The 18,154-nt window shown below is 42.8% G+C and overlaps 2 protein-coding genes across 3 annotated transcripts in view; one reads left to right on the top strand and one right to left on the bottom strand.

Moving 5' to 3' along the window:
* The window catches only part of CMSS1 (cms1 ribosomal small subunit homolog), a 413,413-nt gene that overhangs the window by 94,944 nt on the left and 300,315 nt on the right, over positions 1–18,154 (bottom strand). The window contains exon 1 of one of the 2 annotated variants that reach the window (XM_073668101.1): positions 5,723–5,872. The exons of the other annotated variant lie outside the window; for it this stretch is intronic. Coding sequence (XP_073524202.1) covers positions 5,723–5,750 — 28 coding nt within the window. The 5' untranslated portion in view covers positions 5,751–5,872. Of the gene's footprint in view, positions 1–5,722; positions 5,873–18,154 lie in introns of those variants that run through there. 2 annotated transcript variants of the gene reach the window in all.
* The window catches only part of FILIP1L (filamin A interacting protein 1 like), a 317,635-nt gene that overhangs the window by 31,987 nt on the left and 267,494 nt on the right, over positions 1–18,154 (top strand). The gene's annotated exons all lie outside the window — the stretch shown is intronic.

Below are 18,154 nucleotides of genomic sequence, written 5' to 3'. Positions count from 1 at the left end.
CATTCACATTTGAGCAGATATGTCTACCTCTTCGTCCAGCCCAAACCGAAGCACACGCAAGTAGAGAGCCCCCCACATCATTATGACATTCAGAATTCAAGATCACATTAGTACTGCTATCATACACCAGTGTCGGACTGGGGTGCCAAGGGCCAACCAGTATCCAACTCCAGGGTCCCACTTTTCAGCTGCATGCAAATATGACATTATTCTCAATTTAAAATGTATATAACAATGAACTGGGCAGATTGTTACATGAACAAGATGCTGCCTTTGTCTGTACATAGTGATTCAAGTATATTGTGCTCATATAAGAGGGTGATGGACCGCCGGAGGATTCTCCTGTTCTCCTCTGGGCCAGTCCAAGCCTTCATGCTGGGATAATCCACAATGGTTGGGATCCATCTTCTGCCTGATGCAACTAATAGAAATCACAACCTTAGTTCTTAGCGAAACTACACAGTGAGATGACTGTTCCTGCAATTAAAGTGCCTACTAATTAGAGTCAATGCTGAAAGAAAAACCCGTCATATGCTTCCTCAGTACCGACCTAGTGACAAGAAGTAATTACATGTTATTTATAGGGTTCCTCAATGGTCTTAAAATAACGAATGTACCTGACTGTGCCAAGAAGGAATTACACCATCCATGGATTATAATATAACATTGTTTCCACAAGTATTTTTAGCATATTCTCATACGTGACAATAATGTAGAAATAAAGCATAGTCCATAGTAATGGGTAAATATTTCAAAATCCTGGGATGTGCATATGACGCGCCCCCTGGGCCAGTGTTGTTTGGGGGATACCCGGAGCCGGATCAGATGGGGGTTGTAGTCTCCGAGTGGCGGTGACCCGGTCCGTGCCCAGGGTGTCAAGCTCAGTGTGTGGCAGTCCTACAGATGTTGCTGGATGTTCTTTAGTGTCGACTACGCCACCCGTTGATTTGCGGTCAATACGGCCGCCGCTGCAGCAGGGTCCGCTGAGGCTGGTGGTGTGTGTGCAGCTTCTGGTAGTATAACCCCCAACGGGAGGGGTATAGCCTCAGGGGGTCAGTTGTAGAGGGTGGTGGTTGTGGTGGTGCAGTGAGGATGGTATTAAGACTCAGAGTCGGGCTGTGCAGTTCAGGGTTTTTACTTACTGCTGTTGTTCTGGTCACTCCGGCCTTGAGTGACCGCCCGAGCCGTGCTGCGTCCACCAGGTCCTGGACTCGGCCAACCCCCCAGGTAATTCTGGAGCGTGATCCTGAGCTCCCTTTCTGACGTTCCTTTTCTCTGGCCTTCCCCACCAGGGATCCACCTATGTCCGGCTCCCTCGGGTCTCTTGGTGGGTACACCTCCTCTGGGTTCCCTGACCCTATACTTGGTCTGCCTTCCTGGTGGATTTAGTGGGGGGTCGTGGCAGATCCTGCCCACAACCTCCGGTCTCTGGCTGAGGATTAGTGCCCTCCACCAGCTTGGGATCCGGTACCCTTGTGCCAACCCTTCACCCTGTTGCTTGTATTTGGGCTCTTGGGGTTCCCTCTTCTTCCCCTCTGGGTCCTTCTGACTCCTCTCTCTCTTCTTCCAGGACTGCTTGACCCTCTACAACAGACTGACTAGTAGCTGTCTGCCTGTCTGACCCTGATCTAAGATGGTTCCCACCTTATATACTCCCTCTATGTGTGAGCTCAGGTGACCAGCACCCAATGAGCTCCTAGCATTACCCAGACTGCTCCCCCTATCTGCCCCTACACTACTGGGATGTTCCACCCCCCCTCCCACTCCAGCCAGGGACAGACACTATCGTACCTGCACATAAACTGGTGGGAGTACCGTTGATCTGTCCCCCGGAAATGGGATGTGTGTAGTGCATGCAGCCTACTGAGCTCAGTTCCACACTCCATCCTTACCCGGGAGTGGAATACCACACCTCTGGCTTGAGGTGTAATACCCCTGTAGCAGCCGAATCCTCAGGGTGCTACACATATCGTGCCAGCAATGGATAATCCTCACAGCGCGCAGTGTGCATGCTGGGAGGATTCACAGGTCTGCAGTCACACAGAGTGACTGTAGACTTGTATCCTAGGTCGGACAACCCCTTTTAACTTTTTTGCTCGTTCATTTTTTTTTTTTAAAACCAGACTCATTTGCATGGGCTAGACATTACAAATAACGGGTATATTGTCATGTGGTGAATTTGTTGCCAACATTTCTGCCACTGTTTCATTCATCTGAATGGGACTTGTAGAAATCTATGCGCAGAAATAACCGAATTCAGATGGTTGGAACGACATTTTTGGTTGCAGAGATTTCTGCATCAAAATCGGCCAAACATGACTATACTCAAAGTCTCCACTATGAGGAACACACAGGTTAAACCCCCATACATTTCAAGAACTACTGGGGTACCTGGTCTATAGTTACCTGCTGTTCAAATTCACCTCCTCTTTAAACCTGTAAGATGCCCACGAGCATATGGTGCTACTGAGCTCTGGTGTTGGCACCAGGGCTGTGGAGTTGGAGTCGGAGTCGGTGCCCATTTTGGTGGAGTCAGTATAAAATGGACCAGCTCCGACTCCTAAAATATATAATAAATTGGGTACAGTAGTTCAATGCAGTTTGTGGGGAATATTTTTTTATAAGAATTTGGGAAAGTTATGAAATGTCCTATAAACGTCTGTCCTATTCCTGATCTAAGGGTCTAGACTTTTAGCTGATATGAATCTGCGCTACAGTAAATTTATCACTTCAACATGAGCCGTGTATGAGGGAGTTGGAGTCGGTGTCATGGAAAATGAGGAGTTGGAGTCAGAGGTTTGATTTACCGACTCCACAGCCCTGGTTGGAACCTGCATCTAATGCTAGGCAGCAACCCAAAAAGATCTGCCTGTCATTTTGCAAATGCAGAAAAAAAACACCACTCATAAAAGAGCCTAAACGTAGGCTCTTGGACAGCACGGTGGCTCAGTGGTTAGCATTTTAGACTAGCAGCGCTGAGGTCCTGGGTTCAAATCCCACCAAGGACAACATCTGCAAGGAGTTTGTATGTTCTCCCCGTGTTTGCGTACTTTTCCTCCCACACTCCAAAGACATAATGATAGGGAATGTAGATTGTGAGCCCCAATGGGGACAGTAATGATTATGTATGTAAATCGATGTGGAATTAATGCCACTATATAAGTGAGTAAAATAAATAAATAAATAAATGTAGTCAATAATTAAAAGAGGATAAAAGGACTTTAAGGGGTTTGCCAAAATCATAAAAAGTGTTAAAGGGGAGAAAATGTGATAAGAAAAATCCCTGGCAACCCAGTTCGTTTCTCTCCGACGATCTCAGTTTACTTCGCTGCAGTAATGAAGTGCCCATCTACCCAGGTGAACACTGCAGCCAATCACTAGCGTCAAGAGTTTCATGCCATACTGGAACAGTCACATGGGTGAAAGATCACGTAAACAAAAAGAGGTGCAATTTTATCACAATTCCTCCTTTTGTCAATTTTTTTTGTCATTTTTGGGAAAGAAAAAAAAGTTAATGACCAGTAAACAAGAAGAGAGCTTTATTTTCACTGGGCAACCAAACCAATAAGTAAGCGTGTTTCTCTAAGAGACAAAGGGCTATTTTCAGAACCAAGTATTGAAGCCAACAGGGAGTTTGGAGCGCTCTGTCCCCTACCACAGAATAGAATAAGCAATGTGACCTTTTGTAGGACAATTTTTCCAGGGCAGATACCTGGAACAGGTCAGATCATATAAAAAAGGATTGTCACCACTGAGCGTGAAAGCACGAAAAGTCAAAACAACTTTAAATAGGTAAAGGTCAAAGTGCTACGTGATCATGTCTGCCCATGGAGTGACGGCGAGTCTTAGTAAGCCAGAATGGTGAAGAACGTACCAATACTGACATTTCCTGCTGTGATTTCATGCATCTGTTAAAGACTTACGATGGGGGATTAAAATTGCTTTACATTCTCTACAAGGATTATTTTTGGTTACTACCTACAAGACAAAGACACATTTGATTCATAAAAACGGGCTTCTCTTATGCCAGTCTTGATATAAAGTCAGATCCTGCACAATATGCTAAATTTATTAAGAGACGCCCTCCTTGTAATTTATATGGTCCATTTTCCGGGCCGCCCCATGCACCAGAATCAGAAACATGCCCCTGATATCAGTTGGAGTAAATTTCTGCTATCATAAATTACACCACTTTTTACCATAAATTAGTTGGCTACAACCCTTCTACTTTTAAGAAAAGTTTAGACACTGAACTGAAAACCAATGGGTTAATCTGCGTAGCCGTTGAAGAGGAATGAAGGATGCAGAATCCAAATGTAAGCGGTTTATTCGTCAACGCGTTTTGAAGTTTACAACTTCTTCATCAGGACAAACCACGGGTTTGCGCTTTTTTCCTTTCCAGTTTTTATCACTGTTTAAGAAAAGTTTGAAACTTTTATGCCCAAGGAAAGTGACATAACAGTCTTCATTAAAGGGTATTCCCATCTTCTAAAATGGGCATGTTTGCAAAGTGCTTGTAAAAAGAAGTAACTTTGCAAATCACCTTTTACTAAAAAGCGGTCAGATTTTTTTTTTTACGGACTCAGACTTCCAATGCCAATTGTGATCGCACACCTGAATCAATCAGACATGCCTCTGATTTTTTTTTTCCACGGACCACTCAGTCCGAAGAAAAATTTGGACATGTAGATAGCCCCATAGACTATTATAGGTATCCCAGCACTCATGGGAAAATTGGTACATGATCCTTTATAGTGAATCTTTTCCAACAAACTGATGATATATAATTCTGCTCAGCTTCTCCTTCTCTGTAAATTGCGGTCTACACATTGGGCTGGATGTACGTGACAGGTTCCCTTTAAACATACGTCAAACTCCGGCCCTTGGGCCAAATCTGGTCCGTAGGGTGATAATATTTGGCCCCTGACACCAGAACCGCCACCCTTATGGGCCATTATTCTGTATGGAGGACTGTGTGGGGCCCATTACACTGTATAGAGGACTATGTGAGGCCCATTATTCTGTATGGAGGACTATGTGGGGCCCATTACACTGTATAGAGGACTATGTGAGGCTCATTATTCTGTATGAAAGACTATGTGGGACCCCTTATTCTGTATGGAGGACTATGTGGGACCCATTATTCTGTATGGAAGACTATGTGGGACCCATTATTCTATATGAAGGACTGTGTGGGACCCATTATTCTGTATGGAGGACTTTGTCTGCAATCTACTGTATACTGGTTGGCCCATGACTTTGTCCACGTTTTTTATTTTGGTCCTCTGTGTGTTTAAGTTTGACATCCCTGCCTAAACAGGCCTTAGTTTTTAATATGGAATAAAAACAACAAATCAACTGGAAGTCATCCATATGTAGAAGTAAGGTAGATAGAGCTCAGGTTACTTGGCGAGCCATTTGTGTGGGCAAGCTTACCATAGTCAACAGCTCAACTATGAAGTCATGGGAGCTGTACATCCTTTTAAATCTTTTAGTAGAAGATTCCCCATAATCCGGCTGTAAAGAGCAACTCCCTGACTCCCGTGTCCTCACAAGAATTCAACTTAATCTAATTCAATAGATGTTACCCTCAACTCCATGTAAGTGCAGTACAGAACACAACATTACTTCTCAGTATGGGACAGATATACAAGAATGAAATGGAATACAAAATGTTCACCAGATTCAGTCATAAAGTGCAGACACCATGACCGGAACTCACCAGCAAAATAGAATATATTGGCTTTCATTATTCATGACATTCCCATCCCTGGCTATCCTTCAAGGAAGATATTGTGAGTGGTCTGCAAAATTAGAAATAATTCTTGAAAAGTATTTCTACGCCAATGACTTTCCAGAAACAGTCATCAAGGACAGAGGAGAGCGAGAGCCTCTAATAATAAGGCAGAAGAGGTAATGGTATTATTGAAGTGTATATCTATTTCAGTCTTCCCATGGCAACAAGAAAATCAACAGAGCACATGGAAGGAAACGGAGAAGATAGAGAGCAGCCATCGGCAGGGCTTTATAAGATTACAGCATGTCAGCACATAGTCTGATACATTATAAATGAGAAATGTGGGGCACTGTACACGTTATCCTAGGATACATAAATGCGAGTGTGTACTATAACACACACACACATTATATATTATATATATATATATATATATTTATACACTGTATATGTAGTTTGGGGATGCAATTCAGCAAATGGAATTGGAGATTTGATCAGAATAAATTATGTCCTCAATGCTGAGAAGTACAGGCAGACATTTATCCATCAGACCATACCATCAGGGAGGCGTCTCATTCGCTCCAAATTTTATTCTGCAGCGGGACAATGACCCCAAACATACAGCCAAGGTCATTAAAGAGGACCTTTCACCAAATGTTTTCTATTGAAGTGGACACATTATATAACAGTGGCTGAGGGCTAGAATAAAACTTTTTTTGTATTTTATTTTGTTTCTGGCACCTAACGAGTTAACACCCATTTGGACTGAACAAAAGTTATCAGCTAGCCACTCATACAGGGACAAAAAGTACACACCCCAAGAGAAAACACTCAATTGGGATTAAAGGAGTTGTCCACTACATGGACACCCCCTTCTCAATCGCTATGCTTTCCCCCAGTAAAATAATAACACTTTTATCATGTCTGGTGCTGGTGCCGTTACAGCAGTTTCGACACTGGCTCTAAAGGGGCTCGCGTGACATTGTTATGTCACACGATCCCTGCGGCCAATAAGCGGCTGCTTTATTCTCCCCACCTTCGGACAAATCAGACATCCGGAGGAAGTGAGAGCTGCTGCTGCTCTCTTACTTCCTCCAGATGTCAATTATGTCTGTAGGAGAGGAGAGTGAAGCTAGCGCTAACTTGCAGCATTGATCACATGACAATGTCAAGCAAGCCCCGGGAGAGCCAGTGCCGACACTGCTGTAACGGCACCAGCAACAGACATCATAAAAGTGTTATTATTTTACTGGGGGGGGGGGGGGGAGGCAAAGTGATTGAGAAGGGGTTATCAGAGTAGTTGACAACCCCTTCGACTAAAGTTAACTCATTAGGTGCTAAATATTTTGATTGCTAATATCTCCGCTACGGAGAGGAGAAATGTAAAAAAAAAAAAAAATGTTTTATTCAGCTCTGCAGCCACTATTATATCATGTGTTCAGTTCAGCATTAAAAATTTGGTGAAAGGTCTTCTTTAAGAACTATTTTCAGATAAAGAAGAACAAGGAGTTCTGGAAGTGATAATATGGCCCTGATATCAACATCATTAAGTCTGTCGGAGATTATATAAAGAGAATGAAAGATTTGTGTAAGCCTGCAAATTGCCTTATTAGAGAGGAAGAGGACTTGAACTCTATCGCCAACTATCGAAGTAGCAATCCTAAAAGTCAATATCAACCCTTTAACAAACCTTGCCACATGACTTAGGATAAAAGCCAAACCAGAATCTCAATTAACAGACACTGTGTTTTGGGGTGTTGCCCGTCATCAGTGCAAAGCAAGAGGTCTGATTTGGCTGTATGAGGGGCTTCTGACTGGGATCTAGGGGTTAACATTTCTCCTACTGGATAGCGACATGCCAGTGTAAGCTGGTAAGCCTACATCCACATGAGATCTGTAGTTAGTTCTCCAGTGTGTTTGGAACAACTTCCTGCCAATCTCATTCAAAACCTTATTTCCTTTGTGTGTATTGGAACAACACAAAAAAATGAGGAAAAAAAGGCAAATTGGACATAATTTTTGGAATGAGAGGATAGTTTGGGTAGCAGGTCTGTCCTTCCCTTCTTGATTCATTACTGGGTTTAGAAGGGTCTTCAATGTGCACTTTATTGGGAGAAAAACTGAGAAAACACTTTTTCTGCTTCTTTTTCAGGTAGTTTGTAGTAAGCCACCTGTATAGTCAAGGAAGATGATAGTACTCAGTCAAGCAGGAGGAACTAGGTTTATTAAAGAAAATATTCAGAGGTGGAAAATTCCTTGAAGTATTTAGGAGGGGCTGGCCATATTTTAGACTTCAATAATACTCTAGCTGTTTTTGGTTATCTCAAAGGAAGGCAGGGTGCTATGAACGATGGTAACCTGGCATTAAATCATTGGAAGCAGCAGTTGTCTATAATAAAGAGGCAGTCACATAATGCAAAAATGTTGTCACTTCTGCACTTGAACTCAAGAAAAATAGCTAAGCACATGAGGGAGAGAGGTTAAAAATAAATGCAAACAATATTAGAAGGGAATCTCTTAATAAGTTTAAAATCAATCTGTCACCAGGTGTTTGCTACCCCATGAGAGAGCAGCATGATGTATAGACAGTGCCCCTGATTCCAGTGATATACCACTTACTGGGCTGCCTGCTGCAGTTTTGATAAAATCACAGTTTTCTCCGCTGCAGATCTAGCAGTTCTCTGAATGCTCAGCTCTGTATAACCCCGCCCACACCTCTGATTGGCAGATTCTGTCTACACTGTGCATAGGCAGAAAGCTGCCAATCTGGTGGGGGCGGGGTTATATAGAGTTTATGAATATGAAGGACTATCACGCAATAGGTTTACTAGTCCTCTAGTGATAATTTCCTGCTGATAAAACAGGGATTTTATCAAAACTACTGCAAGTAACCAAGTAAGTGACATCACTGGAATCCGGGTCTGTCTCTACATCATGCTGCTCTCAGATTGGTGGTGTTAGAGAGAATCTGTCCCCAAATTTTGCCACCCAATCTGACAGCAGCGAACATGACCATGTCAGAATCAGGTGTTTTGGTTATAGGCTGTTTTCACACTTCTGACATTCATGGTTCGAGTAAGGACCGCGATGTTTGGTCAGTCCATACTCGGACCGTGAATGTCAGAAGTGGGAAACAGGCCGTAGGTAGTGAAAAGGATTTATGCATTGCCTAGGTGAGTCCAGGAAATTAATCAGTGGAGGAAGCCAGGAAAGTGTCTGATGCTGGTAGGCTCATCTCTCTTGTAATGTATAAGCTTTGATATAGACATATTTACAATGCTAAACCCCAGCTACACTACAAAATGCGGAATATTTAGTAGTCCTAAACCAAGTGACAGGTTACCTTTAAAGGGAATCTGTCAGCAGGTTTTGCTATGCAATCTGAGATCAGCATGGTGTATTGAATGAGAGCCAGATTCCAGGGATGTGTCACTTACTGGGCTGTGTGTTGCTGTTTCAATAAAATCAGAGTTTTATCAGCAGGAGATTATCACTACAGAACTATGTCTTGTGCCTCCTAGTTAACTGTTGTGTAACCCCGCCCCCACTACTGATTAGTCGCTTTCTGTCAATATACAGTGTACAAAGAAAGCAGCCAATCAGTGGTGTGGGTGGGGTTATGCAGAGCTCAGCATTCCGAGCTCTGCTAGATCTGCAGCGAAGAAAACTGTGATTGTATCAAAATAACAGCAAGCAGCCTAGGAAGTGACATATCGCTGGAATCAGGGTCTCTGCCCCTACATAAAGCTCCTCTCAGATTAAATAGCAAAAGCTGGGGACAGATTCTCTTTAAAAATTCTTATGAATGCAGTGACTATACCATTGTGTATTATTCACATCAGTGTATGAGCTCACAGCCGAGCAAAGTTACACCATGAAGCTTCTAATCTTGTGGTTGCTGAGTTGTACTTTGCTTTCCATTACGTTATTAAATAAACTGTATGGTCGGTTATATATCCACATACGTAATAAGCTCTTCTCACTAGATATGGTCTTTTTTGGCAGAGTTAGTGAACGATTAAATATAATAAAGCATTAATCTACTCCCTGAAATGTGTAATGGCAGCAGAAGCAATACGCTGTTCACATTGTGATCATTATCAATCAGCTACATGAAGCGGCTGCTGACATCGATATATGGGCCGAGCGGTCCTCCTATTATATATAGGCTTGGATTACTATTTGTCACATTAGTTATATACACGGTGTTCCAAATTATTATGCAAAAAGTGTTTAGGAGTGATAAGGTAAGAATTTGTGTGTTTGTCAGTTAAACTCATTGATGGTGATGTGTGTCAGGGCTCTTTATATCACTGTAAGCAATTGCAGACACCTGTGCTAATTAGTTTGGCAGGTGTGTCCAATGAAAGGCAAGACTACTTAAAAAGGCTGTCTCACATTATTAAGCAGCCTACATTTTCTGCCAAAATGGGAAAGAAAAAGGATGTGTCGGCTGCTGAGAAGCAACAAATTGTGGAGTGTTTAGGTCAAGGCATGACTACAATCAACATTGCCAAGACACTTCATCCTGATCATCGCACAATCAAGAAGTATGCAGCTGATTCACAGTACACACGTGTGCGTGCTGATAAGGGAAAATTGAGGACTCTTTCCTACAGGCAATTACATCAGGTTAAAAGAGCCTTGTCATAGCAGCAGACAAGTTTTTGAAGCTGCTGGTGCCTCCAACGTCCCCCGAACAACAAGAAGCAGGGTCCTTCAGAGGTTTGCAGCTGTGCGTAAGCCATCCTGTCGACCTCCTCTATCCACTGCACACAAGCAGAAACGGCTCCAGTGGGCCAAACATTACATGAAGACTGATTTCAAAACTGTTTTGTTCACCGATGAGTGCCGTGCAACGCTAGATGGTCCAGATGGATGGAGTGGAGGATGGCTGGTTGATGGACACCCCATGCAAACACGGCTACGGCGCCAACAAGGAAGAGGAAGAGTAATGTTTTGAGCTGGAATCATGGGGAGAGAGATTGTCGGCCCTTTTAGGATCCCTGAAGGGGTAAAGATGAACTCCATAATGTATGTTGAGTTTCTCAAACAGCACTTCCTGCCATGGTTCAAGAAGAAGAACCGTGTATTCCACAGCAAGATCATTTTCATGCATGATAATGCCCCGTCTCATGCTGCACATAACACATCTGCATCTCTGGCTGCTATGGGCATAAAACGGGACAAACTTATGGTGTGGCACCCATGCTCCCCTGACCTCAACCCCATTGAGAACCTCTGGAGCATCATCAAAAGGAGTGTCTATGATGGCGGGAAGCAGTTCACATCTAAGCAACAGCTCTGGGAGGGTATTCTGTCCTCATGCAAAACAATTGAAGCAGAAACCATCCAAAACCTGACAAATTCAATGGACAAGAGAGTTCAGAAGCTCCTTTCGAACAAGCGGTCCTATGTGCAAATGTAACATCACCTAGAATAAAGTTTTGAGTTGAAAACTGTTTGATTTCAGTTTGTAATAACCTGCTAATGCTTATAATTTCAAAAATGACCATTTTTTTGTTCTTTATTAAAATGAAAAGGTTGAAAACTCTGCTGTGCATAATAATTTGGAACATGCATTTTGAGTGCAGTTTGAGTTTTTTATTTTTTAAAAAATATACTGTTATCATAGGCAGTTTGTACAAAAACCTTTCAATTGTACTCTAATAGTTATTTGACTGGAAAATTACAATGACTGCAATTCATATAGGTAATTTGGGAAAATCTGAGAAAATATTATTTGCATAATAATTTGGAACACAGTGTAGACGACCGATACGATCGGTCCAGCGTAAGACTACATGATGCCATAAAATTCTGCTCAGTCACCTGCAGGAAATAGAGAAGAGCAATTGGAAAGATGTCAAATCATTGCGATTGCCCCCCTGCAACCTGCCCCCAATATATTGAAGCCAACTCTATTTAAAATAAATATTGGCTATGCTATAGGCCAGCTAATGTAAAGTAACTTCCCATTTTATTTTTCTTCTCCTTTTTACCCTAATAGGGGAAAAAAAATAATCAAAATTTTGAAAATTTATTATGAACTTGCGTTAAAGGAGGTTTCCACCACTATGGGACTGATGAGCTGTCCTCAGGATAGGTCATCAATACCCGATCAGGGGGATCTGACACTCCGCACCCTCACCGATCACCTGTTACCATCTTTGGCAACAGCCGGATAAAAACATAGTGAGAACCGCTGCTGCCGATCAGCTTCTATTCTTCTGCAGTGTTCGGGAGCAGCAAGTAACCAATGTAAGCAGTTATGATGTCCTGCCCCATACACCAGAACGGCAGGGGTGCTGGCTATCGGACCCCCACCCATCTGATATTGAGGATCTATTCTAAGGATAGGCCATCAGTATCATAGTAGTGGAAACTCTTTAAAACTCTGACCTGGGTGTTAAACACAAGGAATTCATACAACATTTATTATTAGAGGCTTGATAAGAGTTTCTCAGCTGATAAAACTCAGGAAGCGATTACATTAATAGCACAGTAGAACAGTAATTAGTTAGATTGATGGCGCCATCTGTTGGACAAAGGATAGTAAAATTACAGTTCTGCTCTTTTCATGACTGCAATAAATGTGTGCTCGTGATTGTAACATCACACAAGGAGAATTAAGGCAAGCACAGTAAGAGAGAGACGAATTGCAGTGCAAATATGTATGAGATAGATATAGATACATGTATATCTATCTATCTACATATATAGATACAGTTGTGCTCAAAAGTTTACACACCCGGGCAGAATTTTTGCTTTCATGGCCTTGTTTCAGAGAATATGAATGATAACAAAAAAAAAACTTTTTCTCCACTCATGGTTATTGGTTGGGTGAAGCCATTTATTGTCAAACTACTGTGTTTTATCTTTTTTAATCTTAATGACAACTAAAAACATCCAAATGACCCTGATCAAAAGTTCACATACCTAGGTGTTTTTGGCCTGATAGCATGCACAGAATTTGACACAAATGGGTTCGAATGGCTACTAAAGGTAACATCCTCACCTGTGACCTGTTTGCTTGTAATCAGTGTGTGTGCATAAAAGCTGAGTGAGTTTCTGGGATCCAGACAGACTCTTGCATCTTTCATCTAGCCACTGACGTTTCTGGATTGTGAGTCATGGGGAAAGCAAAAGTATTGTCAACGGATCTACGGGAAAAGGTAGTTGAACTGTATAACACAGGAAAGGGATACAAAAAAATATCCAAGGAATTGATAATACCAGTCAGCAGCATTCAAACTGATTAACAAATGGAAAATCAGGGGCTCTGTAAAAACCAAACCACGGTCAGGTAGACCAACAAAAATTTTGGCCACAACTGCCAGGAAAATTGTTCGGGATGTGAAGAAAAACCCACAAATAGCATCAGCTGAAATTCAGGACTCTCTGAAAACTAGCGGTGTGGCTGTTTCAAGATGCACAATACGAAAGCACTTGAAGAAAAATGGGCTGCATGGTTGAGTCCGCTAGAAGAAAGCCATTACTGCGCAAATGCCACAAAGTATCTCGCCTACAATATGCTAAACAGCACAGAGACAAGCCTCAAAACTTCTGGTACAAGGTAATTTGGAGTGATGAGACCAAAATTGAACTTTTTGGCCACAACCATAAACGTTACATTTGGAGAGGTCAACAAGGCCTATGAAGAAAGGAACACCATTCCTACAGTAAAGCATGGAGGTGGAGCGCTGATGTTTTGGGGATGTGAGCTACAAAGGCACAGAAAACTTGGTAAAAGTTGAAGGAAAGATGAATGCAGCACGTGATCAGCAAATACTGGAGGCAAATTTGCATTCATCAGCTCGGAAGCTGCACATGGGACGTACTTGGACGTTCCAACATGACAACGATCCAAAACACAAGGCCAAGTCGACCTGTCATTGGCTACAGCAGAACAAAGTGAAGGTCCTGGAGTGCCCATCTCAGTCTCCTGACCGCAATATCATTGAGCCACTCTGGGGAGATCTCAAGCGCGCAGTTCATGCTAGACAGCCCAAGAACTTACAGGAACTGGAGGCTTTTTGCCAAGAAGAATGGGCAGCTTTACCATCTGAGAAAATAAAGAACCTCATCCACAACAACCACAAAAGACTTCAAGCTTTCATTGATGTTAGAGGGGGCAATACACGGTATTAAGAACTGGGGTATGTGAACTTTTGATCAGGGTCATTTGGATGTTTTTGGTTGTAATTAAGATTTAAAAAGAGAAAACACAGTAGTTATAAATGGCTTCACCCAACCAATAACCATGAGTGGAGAAAAAGGTTTTTTGTTATCATTCATATTCTCTGAAACAAGGCCAAGAAAGGAAAAATTCTGCCGGGGTATGTAAACTTTTGAGCAGAACTGTATACATACAGTCATGGTCAAAAGTGTTGGCACCCTTGAAATTGTTCCAAAAAAAATGAAGCATTTCTCCCAAAAAATGATTGCAATTACTTGTTTTGTTATACACGTTTATTTCCTTTGTGTGTATTGGATCAACTCCCCCCCCCCCCAAAAAAAAAACAGAAAAAAAAAGGCAAATTGGACATAATTTCACAAAAAAAAAAAATGGGCCGGACAAAATAGTTGGCACCCTCCACTTAATATTTGGTTGCACAACCTTTGGAATAAATAACTGCAATCAATCGCTTCCTATAACCATCAACAAGCTTCTTACACCTCTCAACTGGAATTTTGGGCCACTCTTCTGCAAAGTGCTCCAGGTCTCTCATATGTGAAGGATCCTTCTTCCAACAGCAATTTTAAGATCTCTCCACTGGTGTTCAATGGGATTTAGTTCCGGACTCATTGCTGCCACTTCAGAACTCTCCAGCGCTTTGTTTCAATCCATTTCTGGATGCTTCTTGAAGTATGTTATATTAAGAAAAATGTGGATTTCTCTGGATTAAGACATCAGCTCACAGATATCAAGGTATCATTTTATTCAGCTTCCTATGACCTACACGCCCATATAGACGGCTCCGGAGGGTTGATCCTACTGACAAATGCCCTTTAAAAGGCTTAATAACTCTGCAGTTTTAGCTCCCAAAACTAGTCATTCTAGAGTCTACAAGTTAGATACAAATTGGTAAAAGGACATGCGTGGCATGCTAAATTGTAATCGTGGCATGACTATGCAGTTTGTGTAGCAGGTACATTCATTTATTTGTATTGGAGTGTTCACAGCTCGCGTCTGAACAATGGTTGCTCCAAACGAGCATCCGTGATGGAAGAATCGTTCATGTGAAGATTGCTCCATCCGTAGATTAGAGCGCGCACAGGTAAACGTTACTAATTGTAACAAAGAAAGGGTCATTTGGAAACTTCTATACCAAAATGAAGCAGTTCTAGAACCCAGAGTAGGTGATCATCTGGAATGTAAGTGCTCATCCTGAAGGATGTATAACCCAGATGGAACATGCCATGGCTCTAGGGGGTTACTTGCATGGCTATGCTTTTAGTAGGTGCAGCGCAGGGGTGTACTCAGCTTAGGGGAATATGCAAAACACAGATCAAGAAGGACGTGCAATGTGATATAGATGTATCACTACAATAAGCAGAATCTTCTTTAGTCATTGCCATCTGCATCATATGTGGGTCACTACATCTATTCATTGCAGTTCAAAAAACACGAGAGCAAGAATTATATGTCACGGGTGTGTCAGAAGTGACAGACAGTCGCCCTGCAGTTAGTTGCAGGAGATCTCTACGTTTGGCATTACAGACATCTGCTTAGAGGCTGTCATTAGGACCTAGCGCCTACCTTCCTCTGGCTAATTAACACCCTGGCCTGGGTGTATAAATACCTGCTGTGTTCCAGAGGGAGGTGCCGGCGATATTCATTACTCCTTGTGAAGGCTTTAGCAAGAGCAGTACTTCTTCCTCTCTGGAGCTTGAGGACGTGTGTGCATTTGTCTGGAGTCAACTAAAGCTAAGCAATTTCCCCCTGTTTATCCACCCTTGTTGTCTTTAGTGTTCAGTGGGGATCGACTAGTGCTCATCTCCTCCCTTCTCTAGCCTTAGCCATACGCCAGGGAAAGACAGGGCGAGGCACGTGTGCTGCGATTGGTGAAAAGCCAATATAAGGTCGTTGGGGGAGACAGGGTGACACTAGACCAGACTAGGAGGTTTCCACTAGGTCTTTCCTTAGAGTCTGGGCTCCCTTTCTTCCCTCTTCCCTTTGTGTTGCACAAAGTCTTTCCACCATCTTGCGTGACACTATATGACATATAAATGGTTGGTGGTTTAAAGGGGGGGGGTGGATGGTTTACATAGGATGTCTCAACTTAGCGCTTCAATAACTCATCCTCCACCACCGCATCCCAGCTTCCTGCTTGCTGGGAGAAAGTGGTGCATTCCTGATAATTATCCTTTCAGATCAGTGGCCAAATCTGTGCAGTCTCTGATACTGGAGGCGGAGGCATCAGAGGAGCGCGGGGTCACTAAAGATGTCCAGATCCAGTGGTCAAGCCAGCGTAGTAGACTGAGTCTGAGTGTCCGCCTCCAGTAGGCGTATACGCCTGGAAATGATGCATGTCAGAAGGTATGTTTGCTCTGCTAGCACCATTATAGTCTATCGACCCTTCGGCGCATATGTCCGAATCCCATTTTGAGGGGGGCTAGGATGTAAGACCCGACAGGGCCACCGAAAGGGTGCCGTAACGGCAATTTCAAAGCTTCTAGTTTTTACATTGTTTACAAGCAATTTGCAATAATTTTAGTGATGTGGAAAAAAACTCCCTTAATCGGAAACTAACACATGTAAAGAGTAAATTGCGTTTTGGCCTTATTCCATACATATAAGGAAACCATGATAAGTGATGTCTATTGCAAGTCAAGTTTTCCCTAGGAGGCAGTAATTCTACAAAAAACTACAAGGATCTGATGCTCAAGACAGAAAATGTATTGTTTCCCAAGGCAGCCAAGTTGTCATGGAGGGATCTTCCAAACTGAAAATGCTCCATGGTACCACCAGGGTTGTTTTAATGCCTGAAGTAGACAGGCATTGCTATAAAAATGATTTCTTTGCCATTAAAAATATTTCAGTAAATATAATTTACTTACACCTCATATACTTCGCCAATATTTTCATACAACTGTGGTTAGAGGTGAATTGTGGAGCAGTGAAGCAATGGTGGCCGGACGGTCATCATGTGCGGTGTTTGTGCCGCCAGTCCTGACCACTTCAGATGTTTTTGCTCCGTAAGTGCCACAATGTTGGATTTCCTTGACATTTTCTTCCAGCTTTAGCAGTGATTGAAGGCAGAATGCTGGACTGATGCTTCCACAGTTGTATTTTTAGATTATGTCCGCTTCAAGCTTGTCTGGGAACACATTCAGATTTATTAATGGCTTCTTAAGTCTTGGGATATTTTCACAGGCAGATACAGCAATGAATTATTCCAAGTCACATGTTCTTCATTTAGGATCTGTCATATGTATTAATCGTTTATCACCCTGCTGAATGTATTGATCAGTTTAAGGTCCTACTATAATGACCTTCTGTACAATCATACTGGTCCGCAGAACGTACGCATTAACATGGAGTTCCTGGGTCCCCCCTTAGGCTATGTGCCCACGATGCAGAAGTGAAGCAGAAAATTTCTGCAGCATTTCTGCATCTCCCTGGCAGAAAAAACGCATGCAGATTGTGCATGCAGATTGTACATGCGGATTGTACATGCGTTTTTTCTGCCAAATACATGCGGATGTGAAGTGTTCTTCACATGCATTTCCGCATGCGGGTTGTCAAGCGATTTCCAAGCGATTTTAGCATCACTTGGAAAGTGCTTGACGACTAGGTCACACTATATAAATCCATGCAACAGGCATGGATTTATATAGTGTGACCTTAAAGAATGGTAAAAAATAATCTATACTTACCTTCCAATGGCCCCCGGAGTCTTGCTGCGCTCCTATTCTGGCTGCCAGCTGATCGTGGTGCCCTGTACTGAAGGGCCTGCGGTCACATAACTGTGACGTCACCGCAGGTCCTACAGTCCAACGCGATGTGCCGGCAAAAGAGGAGAAGCACTGCGCGGGCCGCCAGAAGGTGAATATAATCTTTATTTTTTATTTTATTCTTTTTTTTCACAGGTACAATGGTACCCAGGTTTGGATGAGAATCTTCTCTCCTCCAGACTTGGGTACCATCCGCACATTGAAACGCATATGTAGCACCCTGAGGATTCGGCTGCTACAGGGGTATTGCACCTCAACCCAGAGGTGTGATATTCCACTCCCGGGTAAGGATGGAGTGTGGAACTGAGCTCGGTAGGCTGCATGCACTACACACATCCCATTTCCGAGGAGCAGACCGACGGTACTCCCACTTAGAAATGTGCAGGTACGACTGAGTCTGTTCCTGGCTGGAGTGGGAGGGGGGTGGTACATCCCAAGTAGTGTAGGGGCAGATAG

Source organism: Phyllobates terribilis, unplaced genomic scaffold, assembly GCF_046119375.1.
Source record: "Phyllobates terribilis strain yellow unplaced genomic scaffold, ASM4611937v1 Scaffold_2__4_contigs__length_985480577, whole genome shotgun sequence".
Taxonomy (NCBI): Eukaryota; Metazoa; Chordata; class Amphibia; order Anura; family Dendrobatidae; genus Phyllobates; species Phyllobates terribilis.
Note: the sequence above shows the minus strand (reverse complement) of the source record. Positions and strands in the feature narration are given on the sequence as shown.